This window comes from Anguilla anguilla, chromosome 12, assembly GCF_013347855.1.
Source record: "Anguilla anguilla isolate fAngAng1 chromosome 12, fAngAng1.pri, whole genome shotgun sequence".
Classification (NCBI taxonomy): Eukaryota; Metazoa; Chordata; class Actinopteri; order Anguilliformes; family Anguillidae; genus Anguilla; species Anguilla anguilla.
In genome coordinates, this window is record NC_049212.1 from 40,287,280 (window position 1) to 40,310,384 (window position 23,105).

Consider the following 23,105-nt stretch of genomic DNA (forward strand, 5'->3'; position numbering starts at 1 on the left):
CGCGCGTCTCCCTGGCAACCAAGCTGACGGTTTAATTTTCTACACAAAAACCAGCGACTTGACCGTAGTCCGAGTCTTACACCAGACCGGCCATCTCCTCCCCAGGTTTATTCCCCGCTGGGGGGTTTTTTCTCACCACAGTTTGAGTCCTTTTTTTTCTTCCCACTGGGGAGTTTTTACCTCGCTTGCTTTTTTGGGGTTCAGGCCTGGTTTCTGCCCAATTTTCCTCCTGCTCTCTGTAAAGCATCTTTGTGACAGCTCTCTGAAAAAAAGCGCAGTACACAATAAATTGAATTGGATTGAATTGAATAGGACCTGAATTGAATTGAACTGAAAAAAGTCTGTATCTGAGTTAAGAGGCGAGAGAGCCTTGTTGTAAAATTGAGTTCTTCGGCTCGCTAGGTAGCATCACCTGACAGGCGAGTCCCGTTGCGAGGGTGAAGCCAGACTCTGTCCTCGGCCTTCTTTCTGACGAGCAGGAGCGGTGAAGGAGGGATAATGGGAAGCAGAGAACAGAGAGAGGGCCTCGAGTTTGCTGGCACATATACCCACCTCGCCCGCTGCTGCTGATTGGCTCGGCCTGAACCCAGATGGAACTCTGGCTGTGCAGTGTTCTTCAGTTCCCCTGGCATTTCCAGTGGGGGGGGGGGGCAGCAGTTAACAGCTCACAAACTCTGTGACATGCTGTCCATATTAGAATAAGAACAAGCCCATTGTGATGTCACTTATCTCATAAAAAAACATAAAGAGCATTAATCATAGAATACATCTGTTAGTAACAACCAATCAAACGATGCTATTGGTGCTTTGTGGATATTGTCTGACTTTCTTGGTAATTCTATTTCATGGACTCCGGAAGTATAGCCAGAAGGTATCCACCAATCGCCATTGGTGTCGCAATGCTTGTTGCCTGTGTACTCTGATTGGTGCAGCTCCAAGTGACATCACAGCTGGCTTATTTCTGTTTTATTATCCCTGAGTGAGAACAGGAAGTCTCTCCCAGCTTCAAAAATCTCAGTCAGTCAATGTCGGTCAGTCAATGCTGAGCGAAGGTTTCCTTGGTTTGTAGATATATGGGGTTCCTGATATGCACATTTGCTTTGGATATGAGTAATGCATCCAGAATGTGGGATTGTCGCTTTGGATAAAGGTGTCTGCCAAATAAAATGTAATGTAATATAAATGTAATGGATATAATGATAGCTCTTCTCTAGAAAGGTGAAACTGAAAATGTACAAATGTATTCCAGCAATGAAGAGACTAGTGTATGCCTCAATGGAAATAAAGAAAATGAAGGGATTTAGAACTTTTTCTGTATTCTTTCAATGCGTTATGAAATGATAGTTATGTAATCACGTGGCGTACATGCATTAGTTCTACGCATGATGCATTTGTCAGATGAGTTGTGACCTTTATCATATATTGTCTTTAAGTCTCGGAAGACTTTATTATGAATGGTTGCGTGTGTCCAATTTGACATGGTTTCCTGGGGGTTAGTTTTCATGTACAGTATATTTTAAACGAATTGCGAATTTCATATAAAATAGAAATCAGGCCACCAATTGATTTGTGGGTAATGAGCCTGGAGGACAGAGGCTTCCGGCCTGCTCAGCGTTCGTCTTGCTCGTGAGTGCTGCTCCCCGGCGGGGGGCTGATCTTCTGCTCTTCCTCTGGGGGCTGGAACAGCGTTGTGTGTTTTAGCAGAACGACGCAGCCTCGGCCCATGGCGACGTGCGGGGCGTGAATTATTAACCGCGGAAGGAAACGGCGCGGAGCCGCTGGAGCGGAAGGCTGTAAACGAGGGGAGCGCGTGGGCGCGCGTGGGGAGCGCGTGTGTGGGGAGCGCGTGTGTGGGGAGCGCGTGGGGAGCGAGTGTGTGGGGAGCGCGTGTGTGGGGAGCGCGTGGGGAGCGCGTGTGTGGGGAGCGCGTGTGTGGGGAGCGCGTGGGGAGCGCGTGTGTGGGGAGCGCGTGTGTGGGGAGCGCGTGGGGAGCGCGTGTGTGGGGAGCGCGTGGGGAGCGAGTGGGGAGCGCGTGTGTGGGGAGCGCGTGGGGATCGCGTGGGGAGCGCGTGGGCGCGCGCGTGTTCGGGGAGCGTTTTCGGCGATGAGGAGTTCGCTCTTCGCCGTCTGAAGGAGCGGGTTCGGTCGGGAGGCGGTCGGTTTGCGCGGGGGCTCGACGCTGTGTGGCGGAGAGCGGGAGCGGCTGGGCTCTCTCACAGATTCCCTTTTGTTTGCCAGGCCTATGCAGAGACGCTGCTCATTGCCTGCCTGCATCTCACTAAATACAAACGCTGATTAAAGGGAATAATTACTTTTTTTATTATCTTGGAGTGATTGTCAGGGTAGTTCCTAAAGTTCTTGTAGTTACATTTCTGGGTTCTTTTTAAAAATTATTTCATTTCTATGTGCTTCTGATTGGTCAAAACATATTTTTTAAGTGTGATTAACTATATTCAAGCTGATGATGTATATTACTAAGGACCAGCCAGCTTTACAATGGCAGGGGGCAGGAGCATTTGGGGGTTTGTGGTGTAAAGCAAGAAAGTGTACTTGGTGTGTGTGTGTGTGTGTGTGTGTGTGTGTGTGTTTGTGCGTGCGTCTGCGGGTTTGCGTGTGTGTGTGTTTGTTTTGTATTGTGCATCCATCTGTACAAGCCCTTTATGTAATAAATTGCAGGAAAAACGTTTTCTCAATATTTTTACAGTACTGTGTATGCTACAGTAAGTGCTGCTGTAGCAGACGTGTGGATACGCTGAACTTTTCCGTGTTTTTTTATTCTGTTTTTTTTTTTCTTTTTTGGCTGTCAGCCGTATTTCACTTCTTCTGACGAGCAAGGGCAGCTTGTGTCTCTCCGCACTTCACAAACAAGAAAGAGAACCCGAAACACGGCGGCAGAAACGAGGCCGAAGAACGCCCGGAGCACCCAAACGGCAAACTGTGATTAGCCGTAAAATAGAGCATTAACTTTTTAATACTTAACACCGACGGCCCTGCGTCTCCGCCTCCCTGCCTGCACCCCCCTCCCCACGCCCCCCCAGGTAAACACACTGTAACGAAACGCAGGCGCTCACATCACAAAAACGACACAGGCCTCTTCCTGGAGACGGGCGGGGACAACGGCGGGATGCTGTCGGCAACGGGCGAACCCTAATTCGGAGGGACTAAGAGTGACGGACTGAAATGGAACGCTCTCTGCTGCGGCACTACCGTTTTTTTTTTTTGTTATTTCATAATTATTTATTTATTTATTTATTTATTTATTTATTTATTTATTTATTTATTTATGTATATTGTTTTGCTGTGGGGAGGCGCAGCAGGGGCGTGTCTTTGATGTGGCGTTCGATTCCCGATCGTTGTTGGGCGGGCGGGCGGGCGGGAGAAAGGGACTTTCCCGCGGCGGGAACGCGCCCCCCTCGGCGACGGCAACGGCGGAACCCTCTGCTGAATTATTTGTGACGGCAGCTGCGCTGGAAAAAGAGGGGGTGGGCAGCGGGGGGGGGGGGGGGGGGGGGGGGGGGCGGAGACGAGAGGCTCGCGGGTGATTGGTGATGGCGCCTGGCGGAAACCAAACGGGACAGGCTGCTGTTTTCGATTTCTGGGCTCTGGTGCCTCTGGAAATGTGCGGAAACAGACAAACTGGGGCGACGGGACCGGTGTAACAGCCCAGCCCTGCTTCCATTGCCCCGAGCCTTCACCGAAGTACACTCTAAATATACTGGAACAGAATGCAATACGTCATCAAGATATTACACCAGTTACACTCAACATATGGCCAAGCATACAAATTATCACCGATATCAGATAATCCTGCATAGCATTTGTTTTAAAAAATAAATAAAAAAAACACTGATCTGAAATATGGCTTTATTACAGTAACTCCAATTTCATGGGTTTAAGTGTAGACGTATCAAAAGGAAATTGACCTGTTGTAGCTTCATACAGCAGTCCGCTATCCATGAAACCCAGGAAAAGTTGTTGGTTGGACAGATTCACAGAGCGCACATAGCTTTGAAAAACTTGGTATGACCAACGATATACCTTCCCTCATTTTAATTAAATATCATAGTTTTTTTTTAAAGAAGAAGTGAAGTTATGTTGTTTATCGTCTTTTTATGTACTCTGTGTTTTTTTTTTCCTCCAGAAAATGCGAGGTTTGGACCCGTGTTTGTTCAGGAGCCTGGCGATACCATATTTCCGCTGGAGTCTGAAGAGAAGAAAGTTACGATGATCTGTGAAGCGAGAGGAAACCCTTCGCCCACGTACAGGTGCGTCTTTATGAGCGCGTACAGGTGTGTCTTTATGAGCGCGTACAGGTGCGTCTTTATGAGCGCGTACAGGTGCGTCTTTATGAGCGCGTACAGGTGCGTCTTTATGAGCGCGTACAGGTGCGTCTTTATGAGTGCGTACAGGTGTGTCTTTATGAGTGCGTACAGGTGTGTCTTTATGAGTGCGTACAGGTGCGTCTTTATGAGCGCGTACAGGTGCGTCTTTATGAGCGCGTACAGGTGCGTCTTTATGAGTGCGTACAGGTGTGTCTTTATGAGTGCGTACAGGTGTGTCTTTATGAGCGCGTACAGGTGTGTCTTTATGAGCGCGTACAGGTGTGTCTTTATGAGCGCGTACAGGTGTGTCTTTATGAGCGCGTACAGGTGCGTCTTTATGAGCGCGTACAGGTGTGTCTTTATGAGCGCGTACAGGTGTGTCTTTATGAGCGCGTACAGGTGCGTCTTTATGAGCGCGTACAGGTGTGTATTTATGAGTGCGTACAGGTGTGTCTTTATGAGCGCGTCGCAGAGTTTGTGAGCTCGTAAACGCTACAGGCCTCCCACAGGAAATGCCAGGAGAACTCAGGAACACTGAGCAGAGTTTGGACCGGCTCCATCTCAGTTCAGTCAATTCAGGAAATCAATTAAAATTCAAATCTGGGGTTTAATTAACTGAAATTCTCCTAGGGAATTATTGGCATTTTTTTGTTTGATGCATGAAGTGAATTTCAATTAATTTCCTGAATGGACTGCCACAAATTAGAATGGACCCCAACCCTCCTGCATCTTGCCAAACACTGGAAATGGAAAGTGATATTTATGTTTTCCTGTTGTAATCCCCAGTTATTTATAGGGACTCTCCGTTCTTGAAGTTCAAAAAATGAAAGTGGCTTTTTTCCCCCCTGTATATATTTCATAAACTGCTGAAGCTAAGAAGTATTGGGCTTGGGTTATACTTGTTTGGGAGACCTCCTTGGAATATTAAGCCTCTACTGACAGACAATGTTGGGGGTGGAGAACAATCTAGTGCCATAGCTTAGTGATGGGGACACTGTGCTATAAGAGGTGCCATCTGAATGAGACTGAGGTCCTGACTCACTGTGATGATGAAATAACATAACCCATGCCACTTTTCACAGGATCAGTATTAACCCTTGGATTCTGGTTACATTCCAATAAAACCAGCTACATCTGGCTACATAATCTTATTCTGGATCTGGTCCTGTATGCTCCCTTTCTGATATGCTTCTCCAGAACTTCATCACTGCAGGAGAGAGCAATACAATAAAGAGTTATCATGTGAGCTGTCCATCAAGGGGTGACTACCCAGGGCCCTAAGGCAGTAGAGGTCATGACTGAAATGTCATCATGGCCCAGGAGGTCATGAACCCACAGACAATAATGCAGAAATTTCCTGAGAGAGCAGGAGCTCACAGATTTCATCTTCGCCACGTTTCCCCTGTGTGGGCCCTGTCCTGACCGTGTGCTCGTACCCGCAGATGGATGTTCAACGGGACGGAGCTGGACGTGGGAAGCGACTTTCGCTACACGCAGATCGAGGGCAGCCTGGTCATCGCGGAGCCCAGCGAGGGCCGGGATTTGGGGCAGTACCAGTGCAAGGCCACCAACCTTTTCGGCAGCGTCCTGAGCCGGGACGCCCTCCTTCAGTTCGCATGTGAGTACCCGAAAACCGCACGCACCTCTGCTGTCCTGCGGGGTGGAAATGGGATCATTTTACTGTCACGCAGTGCAGATTCAAACCATAACATGAATCTCAGAGATACGGCACGTGATGGCAAGGTAAAAATAGTACCTACTATTACGATGACATTTAAATTTAGGTTGAATGTGTTTGCCTGTCCTTAAAAAAAAAAACTAACCAGAAAACTGAAACGGAAAGCTGAATATAAATAAATAAGCCCCATTTTATGTCGTGCTCTGTATTGTGAAATCCGATTTTGGCTGGTCTGACACCACTCTCGTGAGCCTGTAAGCAGGGTGCTACAGAATGAGAACGCTGATGAGCGCAGTGTTAAGCATGCGTGTTCAGCTGACCTGATTTAAATAATTACCTGATGTACATTAGGTACATCTGTTCAGAGAAATATTCTTCTTTTGTTTTGGTTAGCAACATGCTTGTTTGAAAACTCCCAGGGATCTTCTGGAGTGTTTTCAGCTTTTTACCCAGCATCTAATGATTTTAAATCATATTTTTTTTACCCGGGGTGTGATGTCAGGTGTGAGAAGATTTTCTAAATGTGTCTCTACTCGTTTAAGGCGTGAGGTCCATATTGTATGAGGGTTACTGTGTGTAGCCCAGCTGTTTGTGTTCAAATAAACCCGTTGGGTTATGAGGTCCATATTGTATGAGGGTTACTGTGTGTAGCCCAGCTGTTTGTGTTCAAATAAACCCGTTGGGTTATGAGGTCCATATTGTATGAGGGTTACTGTGTGTAGCCCAGCTGTTTGTGTTAAAATAAACCCGTTGGGTCATGGAGAAAAATAAAAAAACAAAGAAAATCCTTCCCCTTGTACATTAGCTGCCACGAAACATCAGCTCGCTAGCGTTATCCGCGGAGCCGGGGAAAATAAGCGCCTCTGCTCTGCTCCGCTCTGCTCTGCTCCGCTCTGCTCTGTCCCTGGGCGGCGAATCAAAGCAAGTGGCTTGTTTCCCTACCCATCCGTCCCCTGGCTTAATTCCAAAGCGTCGTCAGAACGCAGGGAAGCGTGGAGAAACGGGTCCGGGGGCGCGGCGCGTGGAGAGAAAACTGCCGCTGCCGCCACCGCCGCCGCTTACCGGTCCCCCGGAAGCGCGGACGGTAATGGCCTTACCGCTAACGCCCGCGGTTAGCATACGCCGCCGATTCTGCGCAACAGCACCGCTCTGCATGTTTACGACGCCGCTGTGCGTGTCACAAGGGGGGGGGGGGGGGTTTAGAGCACGCCTTTGTCAAAACGTGACTGCTCCCGCACATAATGCGCCCACGGAGATGCCGGCGAAGATGCAGTTCAGACTGCTTTCTGAGTCCGCTTGAAATTTTACCAGCGTGTGATCTGTGTTTTTTTTTTTGGAGTGCTATAATGGGACAGAATTTATTGATTTGACTGATTGAATGGAACAGAAGAATACTAACAGGGAGATTCTACACAGACTGGTTTAATTGGGCATTTCAAGGAGACTTGTTGTAGCCTGCACATTAAGGACGTGATTCAGTCAATATAGCCTATGTCCAAAGCTTTGACTAACAAATAAAAGAAAGAATGATCATTTTTCTTCTTGATAAACACAGGGTTGGCGAGTTTGGCGATTGCTAAAGACGAACTTGCCTATCTGAGTTTGGGGAAAAAATGGTACAGGGCTCGTGTTTAATTTAAGGTTGAACGTGGATCGAATGCAGGCATTTTTGAACCTCCCTACGGTTTGCAGTTACATTGTGAGCAGACACTGAAAAGCTGCTTTGTGTAAAAATAGTTTGACATCCTTTCTTTGGCAAATGTGATGCCTTCATTTGGAAAACCTGTGATCTTATTTCTCTTCCTTTAATGGGTTTGTGAAGATGACACCGTTTCAGATTTCAATTTGCACCTGAAACCATTTCAGCCCGCTTTTCTGTAATTCGCTGGTCTTAATCTCCTGTATTACCATACCATGCTGAAACCTGCACTGCGCAAGATATGTTATCTGCATGTGTGCATGTGTGTGTGCATGTACAGTATGTATGTGTGTATACCTGTGTGTTTATTTAGCTTTATGTATTATATGAATCTATGTGCCCGTGTGTGTGTGTGTGTGTGTGTGTGTGTGTGTTTTGTGCTTGTTTATCTAAACACTTACAATAAGCCACACGGTTGCATGCTAATCAGCCAATAGGAATTCTGGGAATGTTGGGTCATGTTGTCTTCCAGTCTGAAATGCACCCCCCCCCCCCCCCCCCCCCCCCCCCCCCCCCCCCCTCCCACAGCGAACTGCAATCATCTAATCAGAGCTGCACAGCTGAGGAACAGCCCGTTAAGGCTGCCAATCAGAGCCCTCGCTCTGCCGCTGCATTATGAACGCCGATCAGGCGTCACACGGCTGCACAGCCAGGGCAGGCATCGCTGTGAGACCAGCGCTGTGAGACTGTGCCAGTGTGTGAGAGAACACACCCCACACTCACCAGCGCTGTGGGGTCCAAACGTGGGCGGGGTGCACGGACCCTGCGTTAAGGGCCAAGCCTGTGATTAGGAGCAGTTTCTTTCTTCCAGTCACCCGTGCATTGCTTCATGCGAACGTGTGTGAGTTTGTGTGTGTGTGTGCGTGTGTGTGCGTGCGTGTGCGTGTGTGTGTGTGTGTGTGTCCGCACGTGCATGTGTCCATGTAAAAAAAGCAAGGTCTCATTGGACCTGCTATCATCACTGAATTTTAAAGATGGGTTTATTTTATTTATGACAAATTGCTTTTTAAAAATTATATATTTATTTTTCCAGTTTCTCTGTAGATGCTGTATGGTTTGCTGTGTAGACAATAGCACTGTGTTTTACTCAAGGACTGTGTAATGTCAAGGACTGCTTATGCCACTGCCTTTGATGTCCCTTTGTGACGCCATTAGCCAATAGGGGTGAGGGAGGAAAAGAAATGGCTCCGCCTCCTTATTGGCTGCTGTCAGTATTTCTTCCTGTGAACCCAGTATACTGTATAAGCAGGGTTTTCTTCCCCCAGTCACCCTGACACCATTAGCTAATTAACACTTACCAATTGACCAATTTAGCTACAGCATTGTCTGGCCACTCGTACATTAGTCTTTAGCTGGTATTCCTGTGCTCATAAGTTCATGTAAATGATTTGGGCTGAGGCACTAATTAAGAACACAAGTTGGAGTGAAACCCAGAAGCGGATTCCAGGAGCCCTCCAGGAGCGGGACTTTCCCCGTCTGATGTGGGATATCCTTTGTTTTGTCAGTGACCCGTTTTTGCTTTGCTTTTGCCTGGGCAGCGTTCGAGCTGGCTCGGTGATTCTTTCTCCGCGCGGAGCCATGGAATGCGCGGAGCGCGTTGGGGTGCGTGGGTCGGGTTTAGCGAGGTTCTGACGGCGCGGTCCGGTCCGTAGGTGTCGGTCCCGGGCGTACGAAGACTCGCGGAGCCTCGGAGCGCGTCTGCTGTGCGATCTACGCTCCCCGCGCTCTGCCAGGACAGCGGCCCTCCAAAACCGGCCCCAGACGGACTCTCCCAGCCTCGCTCACACCCGGGCTGCGCGCACATCCCAGCTTGTGGGCAGACAGGTTCTGGTCCGGTCTCAGGCCACGGCGCGGTCCGTCTCTCCGTCTGTAAACCGATCAGCCCGTTTGCCTCGACCGCTGATCCTCGCCGGTCTGAAGTGACCGGTGTGAGTGAAGCTGTTCTGGCGGTGCGGTGAAGCTGCTGTCGAATGGTGTCCGAACCCAAAATGGCCGCGGTACAAAAGCACCTGCTGATTCAGGAGTCTGTTAACCTGGTCCTGGAGAGCCACGGGCTCTGCTGGATTTCTTTGTTAATCTGCACTTAATGAATCAATTAGAGCAGGTGATTGCACACCTGGTTCACTGGTTCACTGGTGACTCGGGGTCTAATTTGGGTGCTGATTTTAAGGTGGAAAGAAGAGCCCACTGAGTGCTAATGCTAATTCAGATTCTAGATTTAAAGTTATCATTCATAGCCAGCCTGAGCCTGAGTCACTGATGCTTGTCACTTCACTTCTGTTAATGAGTACTCAGTGCGTGAGCAATCTTCGCTTCTGTTAATGAGCCTGCATCTATAGTGAACATGCGTATAGTCAATACTCATCAGTACATGAGCAATACTCTCATAATGTTTATATTTCGAGCTGTGCCACCTGTTAATTACTACTAATTAACATGCTTTGAAGGGAATGGCCTACATCCACAGTCTACGTTTAATATGAAGGGAGATTTATCGTGTGTTTTATTGGCCTGATAGTGCGTGATGTTTTTATTAATGTTTTCCTTGACAGGCCAATTTTTGTACGCAAAGGAGCATCTCCTTTCATGCTTGTTTGTATGTTGACATACCGTACATCCGTGTCTTCTTTCAGAATACTACGTGGAGAGATTATCTGTCATTTCCCTGTAGTTTCCACGTACCTATGGATGTGAAATTGTCGAGCACGTTATTGAATTCTACACACAGAAATTTGATTTACGTCGGTCACATGGCTATAAATTATCATTATGCTGCAATAGCCTTTGCTTATCTTGGCACTTTTTGCTTTTCTTTCTTCACATTTCAAACTAATTGGCTAACTTCCTGACAGCAGCTGTGAGAAAACCGTGGCGAACCTCAGCTTCAGACAGCAGACCGTCCTTACCTTCGAACGGGAGCCGAAATCTCTCTCCCCCCGTCCAATGAGAACCGAGCTCCTGGGACTGATTCACAAGCCCTGTGGGTGTGCAGTGAAACCAGGGTGGGCCTTGATTACCGCTTTTAATAGCCCCGAAAGCTCCAACCCCTACAAAGAGCTTAGATTGAACCAGCTCCTAAATCCCTCTTAATGGCGAACAGAGCCCTGCACTGCATGCAAATGAGGCAGATTATTATCTGTTCACGTGTCAGCCCGTGCGTTATGAGTGATGTATGAGTATTGATTTATCCTGTTTTTTTTTTGTCTGGGATTACAGTTGTAAGCAAGTGCCAGGGGGGGGAGGGAGGGGGGGGGGGGGGGGGGAGTTAGGGGGTGCAAGAAAGCGGTTCGCCTCCGGGTCGGAGTCTTCCTTCTCTGCGTCTTCCTTCTCTGCGTCTTCCTGTCTCTCTGTCGTACTGTTTCCTGTCTCCTTGATCCCCTTTTGTTCATTTATTTATTTTTGGCAGCAGTGCTCTTCAACACCGGCCATTTTCTTGTATTTCTTTGTTTTTAAAATGTATTTTATTTTATTTTATTTTTTTTGCTCCATTCCGGTGACTCCCCCATAAATATTTTCGTTTTTAGTGATGCGGCCTGTCTGTGCGATTTACCGCCCCATCTCCAGGAAAAAATTGAACATAAAATCCCCCCCTGCCTGGGGCACTATCTGTGTGCCGCGGTGTCAAGATCCGCGGCGAGAGATTTCATTTATTCATTTATTTATCTCCGTACGCCCCCCCCCCCATCCCCTCCCTCCTTCCTCTTTATGGTCAGAACTCTGAGCTAAATCTGTTTTCTCATTTGGGCTACAGGAGGAAGTATTGATTAGCCATAATTCATACGTCGCCGCGGAATTGGCGGGCGGCCGGGGCGAAGCTCTGACGCGCGGAGCGAGGAGGCGCTGGCGGCGGGGGCCCGATGAATCAGCGGGCGCGGCGGTGACATCACCGGCGGCTCCCCGACGGCTCGTTAGCTCCGCGCTCCCTCCCTCCCTCTCTCGCTCGCTCGCCCGCCCGGGCCTCGCTTAACGAGCCGGGCGCCGTTTCCTCTGCTGCAGGAAACGCCCAGGAGAGCCCTCCCACCTCCCTCACTCTGTGCATTCCCTCAGCTTCCTCTGTGCATTCCCTCAGCTTCCTCTGTGCATTCCCTGAGCTTCCTCTGTGCATTCTCTGTGCATTCCCTGAGCTTCCTCTGTGCATTCCCTGAGCTTCCTCTGTGCATTCCCTGAGCTTTCACTGTGCATTCCCTGTGCATTCCCTGAGCTTCCTCTGTGCATTACCTGTGCATTCCCTCAGCTTCCTCTGTGCATTCCCTGTGCATTCCCTGAGCTTCCTCTGTGCATTCCCTCAGCTTCCTCTGTGCAGTCCCTGAGCTTCCTCTGTGCATTCCCTGAGCTTCCTCTGTGCATTCTCTGTGCATTCCCTGAGCTTCCTCTGTGCATTCTCTGTGCATTCCCTGAGCTTCCTCTGTGCATTCCCTGAGCTTCCCCTGTGCATTCCCTGTGCATTCTCTGTGCATTCCCTGAGCTTCCTCTGTGCATTCCCTGTGCATTCCCTGAGCTTCCTCTGTGCGTTCTCTGTGCATTCCCTGAGCTTCCTCTGTGCATTCCCTGTGCATTCCCTGAGCTTCCTCTGTGTATTCTCTGTGCATTCCCTGAGCTTCCTCTGTGCATTCCCTGAGCTTCCCCTGTGCATTCCCTGTGCATTCTCTGTGCATTCCCTGAGCTTCCTCTGTGCATTCCCTGTGCATTCCCTGAGCTTCCTCTGTGCGTTCTCTGTGCATTCCCTGAGCTTCCTCTGTGCATTCCCTGTGCATTCCCTGAGCTTCCTCTGTGTATTCTCTGTGCATTCCCTGAGCTTCCTCTGTGCATTCCCTGTGCATTCCCTGAGCTTCCTCTGTGCATTCTCTGAGCTTCCTCTGTGCATTCCCTCAACTTCCTCTGTGCATTCCCTCAGCTTCCTCTGTACATTCCCTGTGCATTCCCTGAGCTTCCTCTGTGCATTCTCTGTGCATTCCCTGAGCTTCCTCTGTGCATTCTCTGTGCATTCCCTGAGCTTCCTCTGTGCATTCCCTGAGCTTCCTCTGTGCATTCTCTGTGCATTCCCTGAGCTTCCTCTGTGCATTCCCTGAGCTTCCTCTGTGCATTCTCTGTGCATTCCCTGAGCTTCCTCTGTGCATTCTCTGTGCATTCCCTGAGCTTCCTCTGTGCATTCCCTGAGCTTCCTCTGTGCATTACCTGTGCATTCCCTGAGCTTCCTCTGTGCATTCCCTGTGCATTCCCTGAGCTTACTCTGTGCATTCTCTGTGCATTCCCTGAGCTTCCTCTGTGCATTCCCTGAGGTTCCTCTGTGCATTCTCTGTGCATGCAGTGCACATTCTGCCTGAATTCCGTGCTCATTCTCTGTGCATTCCGTGTGCATTCTCTGTGCATTCCGTGCTCATGTCCCTGCACGCTCTCTGCTAGTTCCCTGCACTCTCTCTCTCTCTCTCTCTCTCTGTGTGAATTAGACAGGGCTCTTGCGGTCACATTTTTCATGGAGGAATCAGCCTTTGATCTTGACCTCCTTTTACGGTGGCGCGGCCACGCTGGATTACACCCTCGAGGGCGAGCTGATTGGCTGGTTCACGTGGCCCCCCTGTCTCAGTGGGGCACCGCCCACTTACACTTCCCCAGCCGCCCCCCGTACCTGTCCTGCCTTCGCTTGCATTATCTTTGAAAAAAACCGCAGGGTCTTCGATTTTTCTATTTCCTTTTTTCAAAATAGGTTTCAAGTGCCTGCAGGGTGTAGGAAACAAAACATCGAATCAGCAGCTGGACACATTGATTCCTCCTGACCCAGTCGCACAGGGCACTGCTTTTCGGATATTTTTTTTTTTATACCTCTCTAATATAACAAGTGCTGGCATTCACTGAGGCGTAGAACGCCCTGCGTCTAGATCCAAGAGGCTGAATTAAACAGACTCTCCATCTTGCCAAGTACAATCACACTATATTTACAGTGGACCTTTACAAATGAAAGCGCGCTCTTTATAATAGTGATGTACAAATGCAAGTACACTATTCATGATGCTACTTTACAAATTGAAGTACACTGTTAACAATGGTGAGTTCCAAATGCAAGTACACAAGTGCACTTTCAATAATGGTAAGTTCCAAATGCAAGTAGACTATCATAATTGTACTTCACAAGTCCATGGCAAAATTGAATGTTTGAAATGAGCTGCTCTGGTATAAGGATGTAGTGTGAGGCAGTAAAATATGAGTAGGAATAGCTGTGCAAATTTTATACATATGAGCTAGCTTCGACATACAGGTGGGCCTTGCTTTCAACAGCAGTCACAGCCAATGAAATGCAGTTCAGCTCTTTTTGGAAGAAAAAAAAAAAGATGAATAATTTCAGGATCACAGTCCACTGAAGTTCTGTGGTAATAAAAGTCTCTTTCCGTCCTACTTTAATCACTTTGGTGCATCAGCTGCAAGCTGTTTATATGCCTGTACATCCTGAAAGGCTCGACTGCTGTTGTGACTGCGATGAAAATAACCGCGCTAAGCAGCTCTCTGGGAGCACTGATTGCTTTTTACGTCGACCTATCGGCGCTGGCGTTGTTTCGCAGAGGAAGTGCGATGCGCCTTCTGTAAAACGTTCCCGCCGCTCGCACCTCCAGACGACGGCTGTGAACCGCGCGTCTCTCCCCCCCCCGCGCGTTGGAAGCGGAGAAGAAGAACGCGGGCAGCCTGTGGGGGTGAAGTGCGTTTGGGAGCTGCGTCCAGGGCTGCAGTGTGAACACTACCGTGGGGTTGGGGCGGGGGGGGGGGGATGGTATGGCACACTGACCTGACCCCCTGACTGTGTCACGGGGTTTCCGGGGCAACACAGCTGCTGCTGGAAATGAAAAGGGTTCCTGATGGGTGTGAGGCAGAGACTGTAAAGGGTTCCTGATGGGTGTGAGGCGGCAGCAGTGGGGGGGTGGGGGGTGGGGGGTGGGGGGGGGGCAAGCGTGGGCTGATCCAGTAACTGATGGGATACGGGGACGAGGACTGTCCCCACAAACGAGGACTATTTTCGCAACAGGGCTGGTCCGGAACAGGGAGGAAACTGGCGGCAAGGCGGGTTTTTGACAGCTCTGCCTTCTGAACGAGGCGGCTTGCAAAGCCAACGTTATTGTGTCTGCGTTCCCAGACCCTCCCCCCCCCCACACCCCCCCCCCCCCACACACACCCCCCAGCACGTACAGTTATGTGCCTGTAAGGCCTCCAGGCGCTGAGATTGTACGCATGACGGGTTTCTGTTCCGTCTGGAGAGCTGTTAGAGAGCTTGCTAGCTTGTGAAACTTCTCAAACTGCAAGTGCAGTTCACTTACTCACACACACACACATGCTTACACACATGCATGCTCACACACACACACACACACACAAACACACACACACACAAATGCACCCTCACACATGCACACGCACGTACTCACACACACTGACATACACACACACCCACGCACGCACTCACGCATGCTCACACACTCGCACAAACGGTCACACGTTGTGAAGATACGCGTTCGTTCTTTGAGCTCCAGTGGGTTTTTATTTCTTTCTCTTTTTTTTCCCTCCGTCTTCAACAAGCGTTTCAGGATGAGGGGAGCCAGGGTGCCACTTCCCCTCAGTCTGCACATCTCTCCCGCTAACGAAGGAGAAGCCTCACTTCACCACGGTGCCCGGCACCTCTCCCAGCATGCATTGCACCGCCGACGTTCCCGCCCGTGGTGGGAAGGGGACGGAGCCGATGAACGCAGTGATTACTGGCGACGCAGTCGTGTTCCAGCCGGCCCCGTAGCGACGCTATCCAGACGCCTCCGTCGATGAGCGCTCGTTACCTGCGGCGTCTGCGCACCCTGCGTGAAGTCCGTTCGATAACCGCCAGACGGCACGGCCTGTCCCCGGCGTGCGTCTGGCTTGTGTTCTCAGGAACGCCGCACAGCTCGCTTCCTACCTGACTCGGAAACGAACGTGTAACTGAAAAACATCCTCGGTCGAGAGGAGTTCTTTTTATGTGAGTAAGCGTCAGTCAAAATGCAGTCAGGGCCGTAGCTGCCATTAACCACCGAGGACATGTCCCCTGTATTTTTCTTACATGTCCGTTTCTAAAGCCTATGTTTAATGTCATTTTTTAGTGAGAACATCAGTTGCATTTCATTTAGAAAGGAAATGAACGATGTTTAATATTTTCTCAAATGTACTCCTAATCTACGGGCATATGTACAGCATTTACACCCTAAAATGCATCCTCAGTTAAATGACCAAATTAAAGGGAGAGAAGAGCACGCCCCAGCCTAACCCCACCAGCCCCCCAGCCCCCCCCAGCCCCCCCAGCCGAGTCTATTGATCATGGTATTTTTTAGGTCCTGGTTATGCCCCTGAATGCAATATTAACAGAGGACAGCAAACCCGATTGTAATTCGACAGTTGAAAATTACAGAAACAGTTTACTGAAACCTGGATTTGTGTGCCGCAGCCTTGCGTCGGTTGAGCACGTTTCCGTGCAGTAAAACCACATATTAATTTCTGTGGCAGTTATGCTTCATAATGGCTGGTGCTGTTTAAGGGCCTTGTGTTACTGAGTGGAGCCTGTCGCCTCTCCTTGTCCGCCTTTGGGAATTGAGGGTTTTTTTCCCACGCCGCGCAGGAACTGGTGCCATGGGCTATGCGTGGCAAATTGTGGTCACTCACTCACTCAGTCACTCACTCACTCACGGATGACCTTTGAGGGACGTTTAGTGGGACGCATGCGCAGGTGGTGCTTCGTTTAGTGGGACGCATGCGCAGCTGGTGCTTCGTTTAGTGGGACGCATGCGCAGGCGGTGCTTCGTTTAGTGGGACGCATGCGCAGGCGGTGCTTCGTTTTGTGGGACGCATGCGCAGGCGGTGCTTCGTTTAGTGGGACGCATGCGCAGGTGGTGCTTTGTTCAGTGGGACGCATGCGCAGACGGTGCTTCGTTTAGTGGGACGCATGCGCAGGTGGTGCTTCGTTTAGTGGGACACATGCGCAGGTGGTGCTTCGTTCAGTGGGACGCATGCGCAGGTGGTGCTTCGTTTTGTGGGACGCATGCGCAGGTGGTGCTTCGTTTAGTAGGACGCATGCGCAGGTGGTGCTTCGTTTAGTAGGACGCATGCGCAGGTGGTGCTTCGTTTTGTGGGACGCATGCGCAGGTGGTGCTTCGTTTTGTGGGACGCATGTGCAGGCGGTGCTTCGTTTAGTGGGACGCATGCGCAGGCGGTGCTTCGTTTAGTGGGACGCATGCGCAGGCGGTGCTTCGTTTAGTGGGACGCATGCACAGGCGGTGCTTCGTTTAGTGGGACGCATGCGCAGGCGGTGCTTCGTTTAGTGGGACGCATGCGCAGGTGGTGCTTCGTTTAGTGGGACGCACGCGCAGGTGATGCTTCGTTTAGTGGGACGCATGCGCAGGTGGTGCTTCGTTTAGTGGGACGCACGCGCAGGTGATGCTTCGTTTAGTGGGACGCATGCGCAGGCGGTGCTTCGTTTAGTGGGACGCATGCGCAGGCGGTGCTTCGTTTAGTGGGACGCATGCGCAGGTGGTGCTTCGTTTAGTGGGACGCATGCGCAGGCGGTGCTTCGTTTAGTTGGACGCATGCGCAGGCGGTGCTTCGTTTAGTGGGACGCACGCGCAGGTGATGCTTCGTTTAGTGGGACGCATGCGCAGGTGGTGCTTCATTTTGTGGGACGCATGCGCAGGTGGTGCTTCGTTTAGTGGGACGCATGCGCAGGTGGTGCTTCATTTTGTGGGACGCATGCGCAGGTGGTGCTTCGTTTAGTGGGACGCATGCGCAGGCGGTGCTTCGTTTAGTGGGACGCATGCGCAGGTGGTGCTTTGTTTAGTGGGACGCATGCGCAGGTGGTGCTTCGTTTAGTAGGATGCACGCGCAGGTGGCGCTTCGTTTTGTGGGACGCATGCGCAGGTGGTGCTTTGTTTAGTGGGACGCATGCGCAGGTGGTGCTTCGTTTAGTGGGACGCATGCGCAGGTGGTGCTTCGTTTAGTGGGACGCATGCGCAGGTGGTGCTTCGTTTAGTGGGAAGCATGCGCAGGTGGTGCTTCGTTTTGTGGGACGCATGCGCAGGTGGTGCTTCGTTCAGTGGGACGCATGCGCAGGTGGTGCTTCGTTTAGTAGGATGCACGCGCAGGTGGCGCTTCGTTTTGTGGGACGCATGCGCAGGTGGTGCTTCGTTTAGTAGGACGCATGCGCAGGCGGTGCTTCGTTTAGTGGGACGCATGCGCAGGCGGTGCTTCGTTTTGTGGGACGCATGCGCAGGCAGTGCTTCGTTTTGTGGGCCGCATGCGCCGGTGGTGCTTCGTTTAGTGGGACGCATGCGCAGGCGGTGCTTCGGTTAGTGGGACGCATGCGCAGGCGGTGCCAGCTGAAACGTGTCTGCGGCAGTGAGTTGCGCCGTGGGTCTGGACGGTCACGTGCTTGTTTCTTCTCTTCGGTTATTAATTTGTTTTTAGTGTAATCCGCGGGCCGCCTTCTGCTCTTCGGCCTGACCTTCACGGACGATGCGCGCGCTTTGTTGTGCCGAATCAAAGGGACTCGACCAAGGCTTCATTTATCAAGCTCTGCCACCGCGCAGCTCAAGTGCGGGCCGCCGCCGCTGATCTTTTTAAGAGAGAGAGAGAGCGTCGCCAAAGAAAAGGAATAAAAACGATGACCTTACTCTCCCGCTTTTTTTCATTAGCTGAAATTTAGATCTTTAATGTGTCCCGGGAGCCGTTCTGTGTTTGCGCACACACACACACGCTGGCGTAGCCTGGGCGCTAAACGGAAAGGCTCGTCGCCATGGAAACGGCTTTGTTGATGCTCGTTGAAGACAAGCGCTCCCCTTATATATATTACCTGGAGTTGCTGGAATGACAAACTGCCATTTTATGAACCTTGAGAGCGAGCTTCTTTTTCTTCATAAATATCGATGATCCAAATTGTGTGTTGTACTTTAACTCTTTAAATTAACTGTGTAGCAGTGGTGGACAAGTGAACGCTAGCAACAAAGTGGAGTTGTACAGAGTGTAATGTAAACAGGCAGCTTAAACATCACGCTCGTTTGATATATGCGTGTTGGCCTTTCATGGGGCAGGTAAACTGCCAATAGTTTTAATTCAAGGCTGGCTCAGCTTCCTATTGGCTGCCGTGATGTACACTATCTAAATGCAAATTGCTGTTGAGGCTTTAATGGAAAACTTGGAGGTCTGAGGTCTGCTCCTTCAGTCTTAACCTGCAGATCACATTCTGCAGTTCCTGGAACAAAAATACGATATCGGAATTAATTTAGCATGAAAGATATTTACTGAATTTTTTTTTTATTTGAAGAAGCAGTGCTGAAGTAAACATCACGAATACAATTTAACTCTTTCCTACTGTATGTCAAGCTGCAGGCTTCACAGAGACAGGAAGCACATCTGAAATAAGAGCATAATCATGCATAATATGTAACGGTGATAACAGGTCAGTTAGGCCCATCTCATAGTCAAGCTCATAATCTACCTGCAGTCTGGAACCTACAGTGTGTGTCCAGTCTTGCCTAGAAAGAGTCGATGCAGGTGCAGATTTTTGTTTTTTTTTCAGCTAATGAACTAATCATGGTCTTTAGTCAAGGTCTTGATCAGTAGAATCAGGTGTATTAGTGCTGGAATAAAACGGAAACCTGCGCCCTCACCGGCTCTTTTGGGATGAGATGGGACCCCCCAAGTGTGAAGCCTGGACTGGAAGACGGTCGGGTGCTCAGCCTCCCCGCTCTGTGAGCTGTGTGTGTCCGTGCAGCTCCCCGATGTGATTTCTGTGAGCTGTGTGTGTCAGTGCAGCTGCCCGATGTGTTTTCTGTGAGCTGTGTGTGTCAGTGCAGCTCCCCGATGTGTTTTCTGTGAGCTGTGTGTGTCAGTGCAGCTGCCCGATGTGTTTTCTGTGAGCTGTGTGTGTCAGTGCAGCTGCCCGATGTGTTTTCTGTGAGCTGTGTGTGTCAGTGCAGCTCCCCGCTCTGTGAGCTGTGTGTGTCAGTGCAGCTCCCCGCTCTGTGAGCTGTGTGTGTCAGTGCAGCTCCCCGCTCTGTGAGCTGTGTGTGTCAGTGCAGCTCCCCGCTCTGTGAGCTGTGTGTGTCAGTGCAGCTGCCCGATGTGTTTTCTGTGAGCTGTGTGTGTCAGTGCAGCTCCCCGATGTGTTTTCTGTGAGCTGTGTGTCAGTGCAGCTGCCCGATGTGTTTTCTGTGAGCTGTGTGTGTCAGTGCAGCTGCCCGATGTGATTTCTGTGAGCTGTGTGTGTCAGTGCAGCTGCCCGATGTGTTTTCTGTGAGCTGTGCGTGTCAGTGCAGCTCCCTGATGTGATTTCTGTGAGCTGTGTGTGTCAGTGCAGCTCCCCGCTCTGTGAGCTGTGTGTGTCAGTGCAGCTGCCCGATGTGTTTTCTGTGAGCTGTGTGTGTCAGTGCAGCTCCCCGATGTGATTTCTGTGAGCTGTGTGTGTCAGTGCAGCTGCCCAGTGTGATTTCTGTGAGCTGTGCGTGTCAGTGCAGCTGCCCGGTGTGATTTCTGTGAGCTGTGTGTGTCAGTGCAGCTGCCCGATGTGTTTTCTGTGAGCTGTGTGTGTCAGTGCAGCTCCCCGATGTGATTTCTGTGAGCTGTGTGTGTCAGTGCAGCTGCCCAGTGTGATTTCTGTGAGCTGTGTGTGTCAGTGCAGCTGCCCGATGTGTTTTCTGTGAGCTGTGTGTGTCAGTGCAGCTGCCCGATGTGTTTTCACTGTGCTGTGGAGGTGAATTGAGCTTTGTGTTCTCTCTCTCTCTCTCTCTCTCTCTCTCTCTCTCCCCCGCCCCCCCCTCCTGCAGATCTGGGGAACTTCAGCAGCAGAGCGCGAGGGGGCGTGTCCGTACGCGAGGGACAGGGCGTCGTTCTCATGTGCTCCCCTCCGGCCCATTCCCCAGGTAACGCCCCCCCCCCCCCCCACTCCCCCCCCGCACCCTCCACCGCCGCCGCCATCGCCGCTGTCCAACACAGGGTAGCCCCACCTTAACCAGACTCACACCCTGAATTTGGGTGGGCTCACTTAGTGCGAGCTAATCCCACCAACCCAAAATCAGGGTGTGCTTTGCTAACAAACCAGCAGGCAGTTGCTTCTTCCGATGAGCGGCGATCTACCTAGCCAGAGGCTCAGTTTCAGCGTGCAGACATAACGGATAGGAGAGGCTGCACGTGTGTTTACTCTGTCAGAACGCACAGAACGCTTGCAGCCATGTTTCCCGGCTCCAGAGGTGTCTGCTAATGCTCCTCCTCGTGTGCCAACTCTTTTTTTCCTTTTTTTTTTTTTCTTTCTTCAAAGCAAGGCCATGAATCATCCAGCTTTTGTTTTAGTTCAGCTCTGTTTGAGCACCGGTCCCCGTTCCCCCACGGGGCTGTTTGCTGAGAGCTCTTCAGCTCCAGGACCGCCATCGTGCCGTATTGCCTGTCACTGTGACCGTCAGAATCCAGCAAGTTCCCAGCTGTTCTGGGGCGAAGGGGGAGGGGGGGGGGGGGGGGGGTGGGTGGTTGATGGGGGACTCAGGGGGGCTGATAAATCACTCTACCTGAGAATAAAAGGGAGTAACAGGAGGGAGGGATGTGTGGTCTTAATAGCTTGGTGGGTGGGTGTGTGTGTGTGTGTGGGGGGGGCGGCGAAGGAATGAAGCCTTTTTTAAATGGGGAGGCATCCATACCATAGTGGGTGGGATTGGGGGGGGGGGAGAGGGGCTTTTTAAATGGCTGCACTGCACCTGGTGTGTTATTCACACCTTCTGCTTAAATAGCAGTTTTCATCAAAGGCTTTGGTGTGATCAACAGGGAATTCAAGTGGTGGGGAAGGGGGTTGGGGGGGGAACCTTTGTCAGTCAGACCCCCCATTACCAGCAGCCTTATGTTTCATTAACTGCGTGAAAGGGGTTGGGGTGGGGTGGGGGGTGGGGGGGGGGGTAGTTGCACGGGCCATATGGAGGAACCGCGGGCGCCTGTTAGATTAATTAGGAGAAATGAAGACGCGTCCGGAGCTGTGCGGGAAACAGCACTCCATCAGCGTGTTCCTGAACTGCTCCACCTCTCCCCGTACTGCGTCCCCAAATCCTCGCCCAATAGACGCCCCCGCCTCGGGGCTGGCCAGAGCTCGGCCGCCCGCTACAGTGAGCCAATCCTGAAAGCGCAGGACAGCCCCTCGTACAGGAACCCTGGCAGCCATGCCCAAAATGAGGTGACCCATCATAGGCCTGCCTGAAGCACAACAGCATGCAGTGGGGCATGGACATTGCCTTTTTTTTGTGATCAACGTTTTTCTCTAAATTGTAAGGCCTAAGGGCTGGTGGGGGGCCATGTGGCCTTGGGGGCTGTGAATGTATATGAAGGTTTTCCTGTGTCTGAATTTTGGCCTTTACTGTAGATGCCGGCAATATGAATCGACTTTAAAGTATAAACTGAATTTTCAGCCCTGCCACAAATGCTAAATTACCGGTTTGCTTCATTTTTTATACGGCCAACTGTATGACTTTTTTTTTTCCTGGGAGCTCTAAATAAAATTTCCTTGTGCGTGTGTGTGCTTGTGAGTGTGTGTGTGTGCATGCGTGTGTGTGTGTGTGCATGTGCTTGTGTGTGTGTGTGTGTGTTTTTGTGTGTGTGTGTGTGTAAACACAACCTTACCTGCGCAGCTGATTTCCACCATTTTACTAGCACTCCTGATTTAGCCAAACGTCAAAACATAGTAATTATTACAGTTTAGAATAATTACTCTTCAGTTTCAGAAACTAATCAGACGCTTATGCTCGTTACCACGTGTGCTAATAACTGGCCAATTAAAGAAGGTCCTCAGGGAGCCTGTTTTGAACAGCAAGGGGACTGGACTCAAAAGGCACTGTTGCAGTAAATATCTGATGACACTTCATTAGGCAGATTCCAAACGAGACAAACAAAGGGTGTATTGTTTGCAAGATAAATATTCATGGTTTATCATATCAGACGACTTAGCATTCAGTTTGACAAATGGGGCTTGAAGCTATAAAAAAAAATAAAATAAAAAAAGACAATAAAATGCAGTCTTCTCGTGATTTATCAGCACAGTAACCCCAGCTGAGAGCCAGTTTGAACTGAATAATAAAACGATAACCCTGAACCAAATTCCTGTCAGAGTCGTTTTGTTTCGGGAGTTCTTCCTCCGCATTAAGGAAAGGGCGCATTTATAACAGTCCAATTCAGGAAGTCCCCGCGTGTCAGGGCCAGTTCTGGGCCCTCAGACAGATAGTGTGTAATCTCGAGTGCTCTCATCAAACCCCGCTTCATTCTGCAGACCTAACGTCCCAGCGTCTGAGAGAGTGCCTTACTCCAAACCACCTCGTCCCTCGGGCTGAATGACCACAACATACACTCTTATCCTTAACAGGCACACCCCACGCAGACTGCACTC

The 23,105-nt window shown here is 50.4% G+C and overlaps 1 protein-coding gene across 4 annotated transcripts in view; it reads left to right on the plus strand.

The window, feature by feature from the left end:
- LOC118210445 (contactin-5-like) overlaps positions 1–23,105 on the plus strand; it is a 206,945-nt gene that overhangs the window by 112,369 nt on the left and 71,471 nt on the right. For all 4 annotated transcript variants that reach the window (XM_035386653.1, XM_035386655.1, XM_035386656.1 and 1 more), the window contains 3 exons: positions 4,142–4,265; positions 5,765–5,940; positions 20,515–20,610. In XM_035386653.1, the coding sequence (XP_035242544.1) occupies positions 4,142–4,265; positions 5,765–5,940; positions 20,515–20,610 (396 nt within the window). The remainder of the gene's footprint in view (positions 1–4,141; positions 4,266–5,764; positions 5,941–20,514; positions 20,611–23,105) is intronic.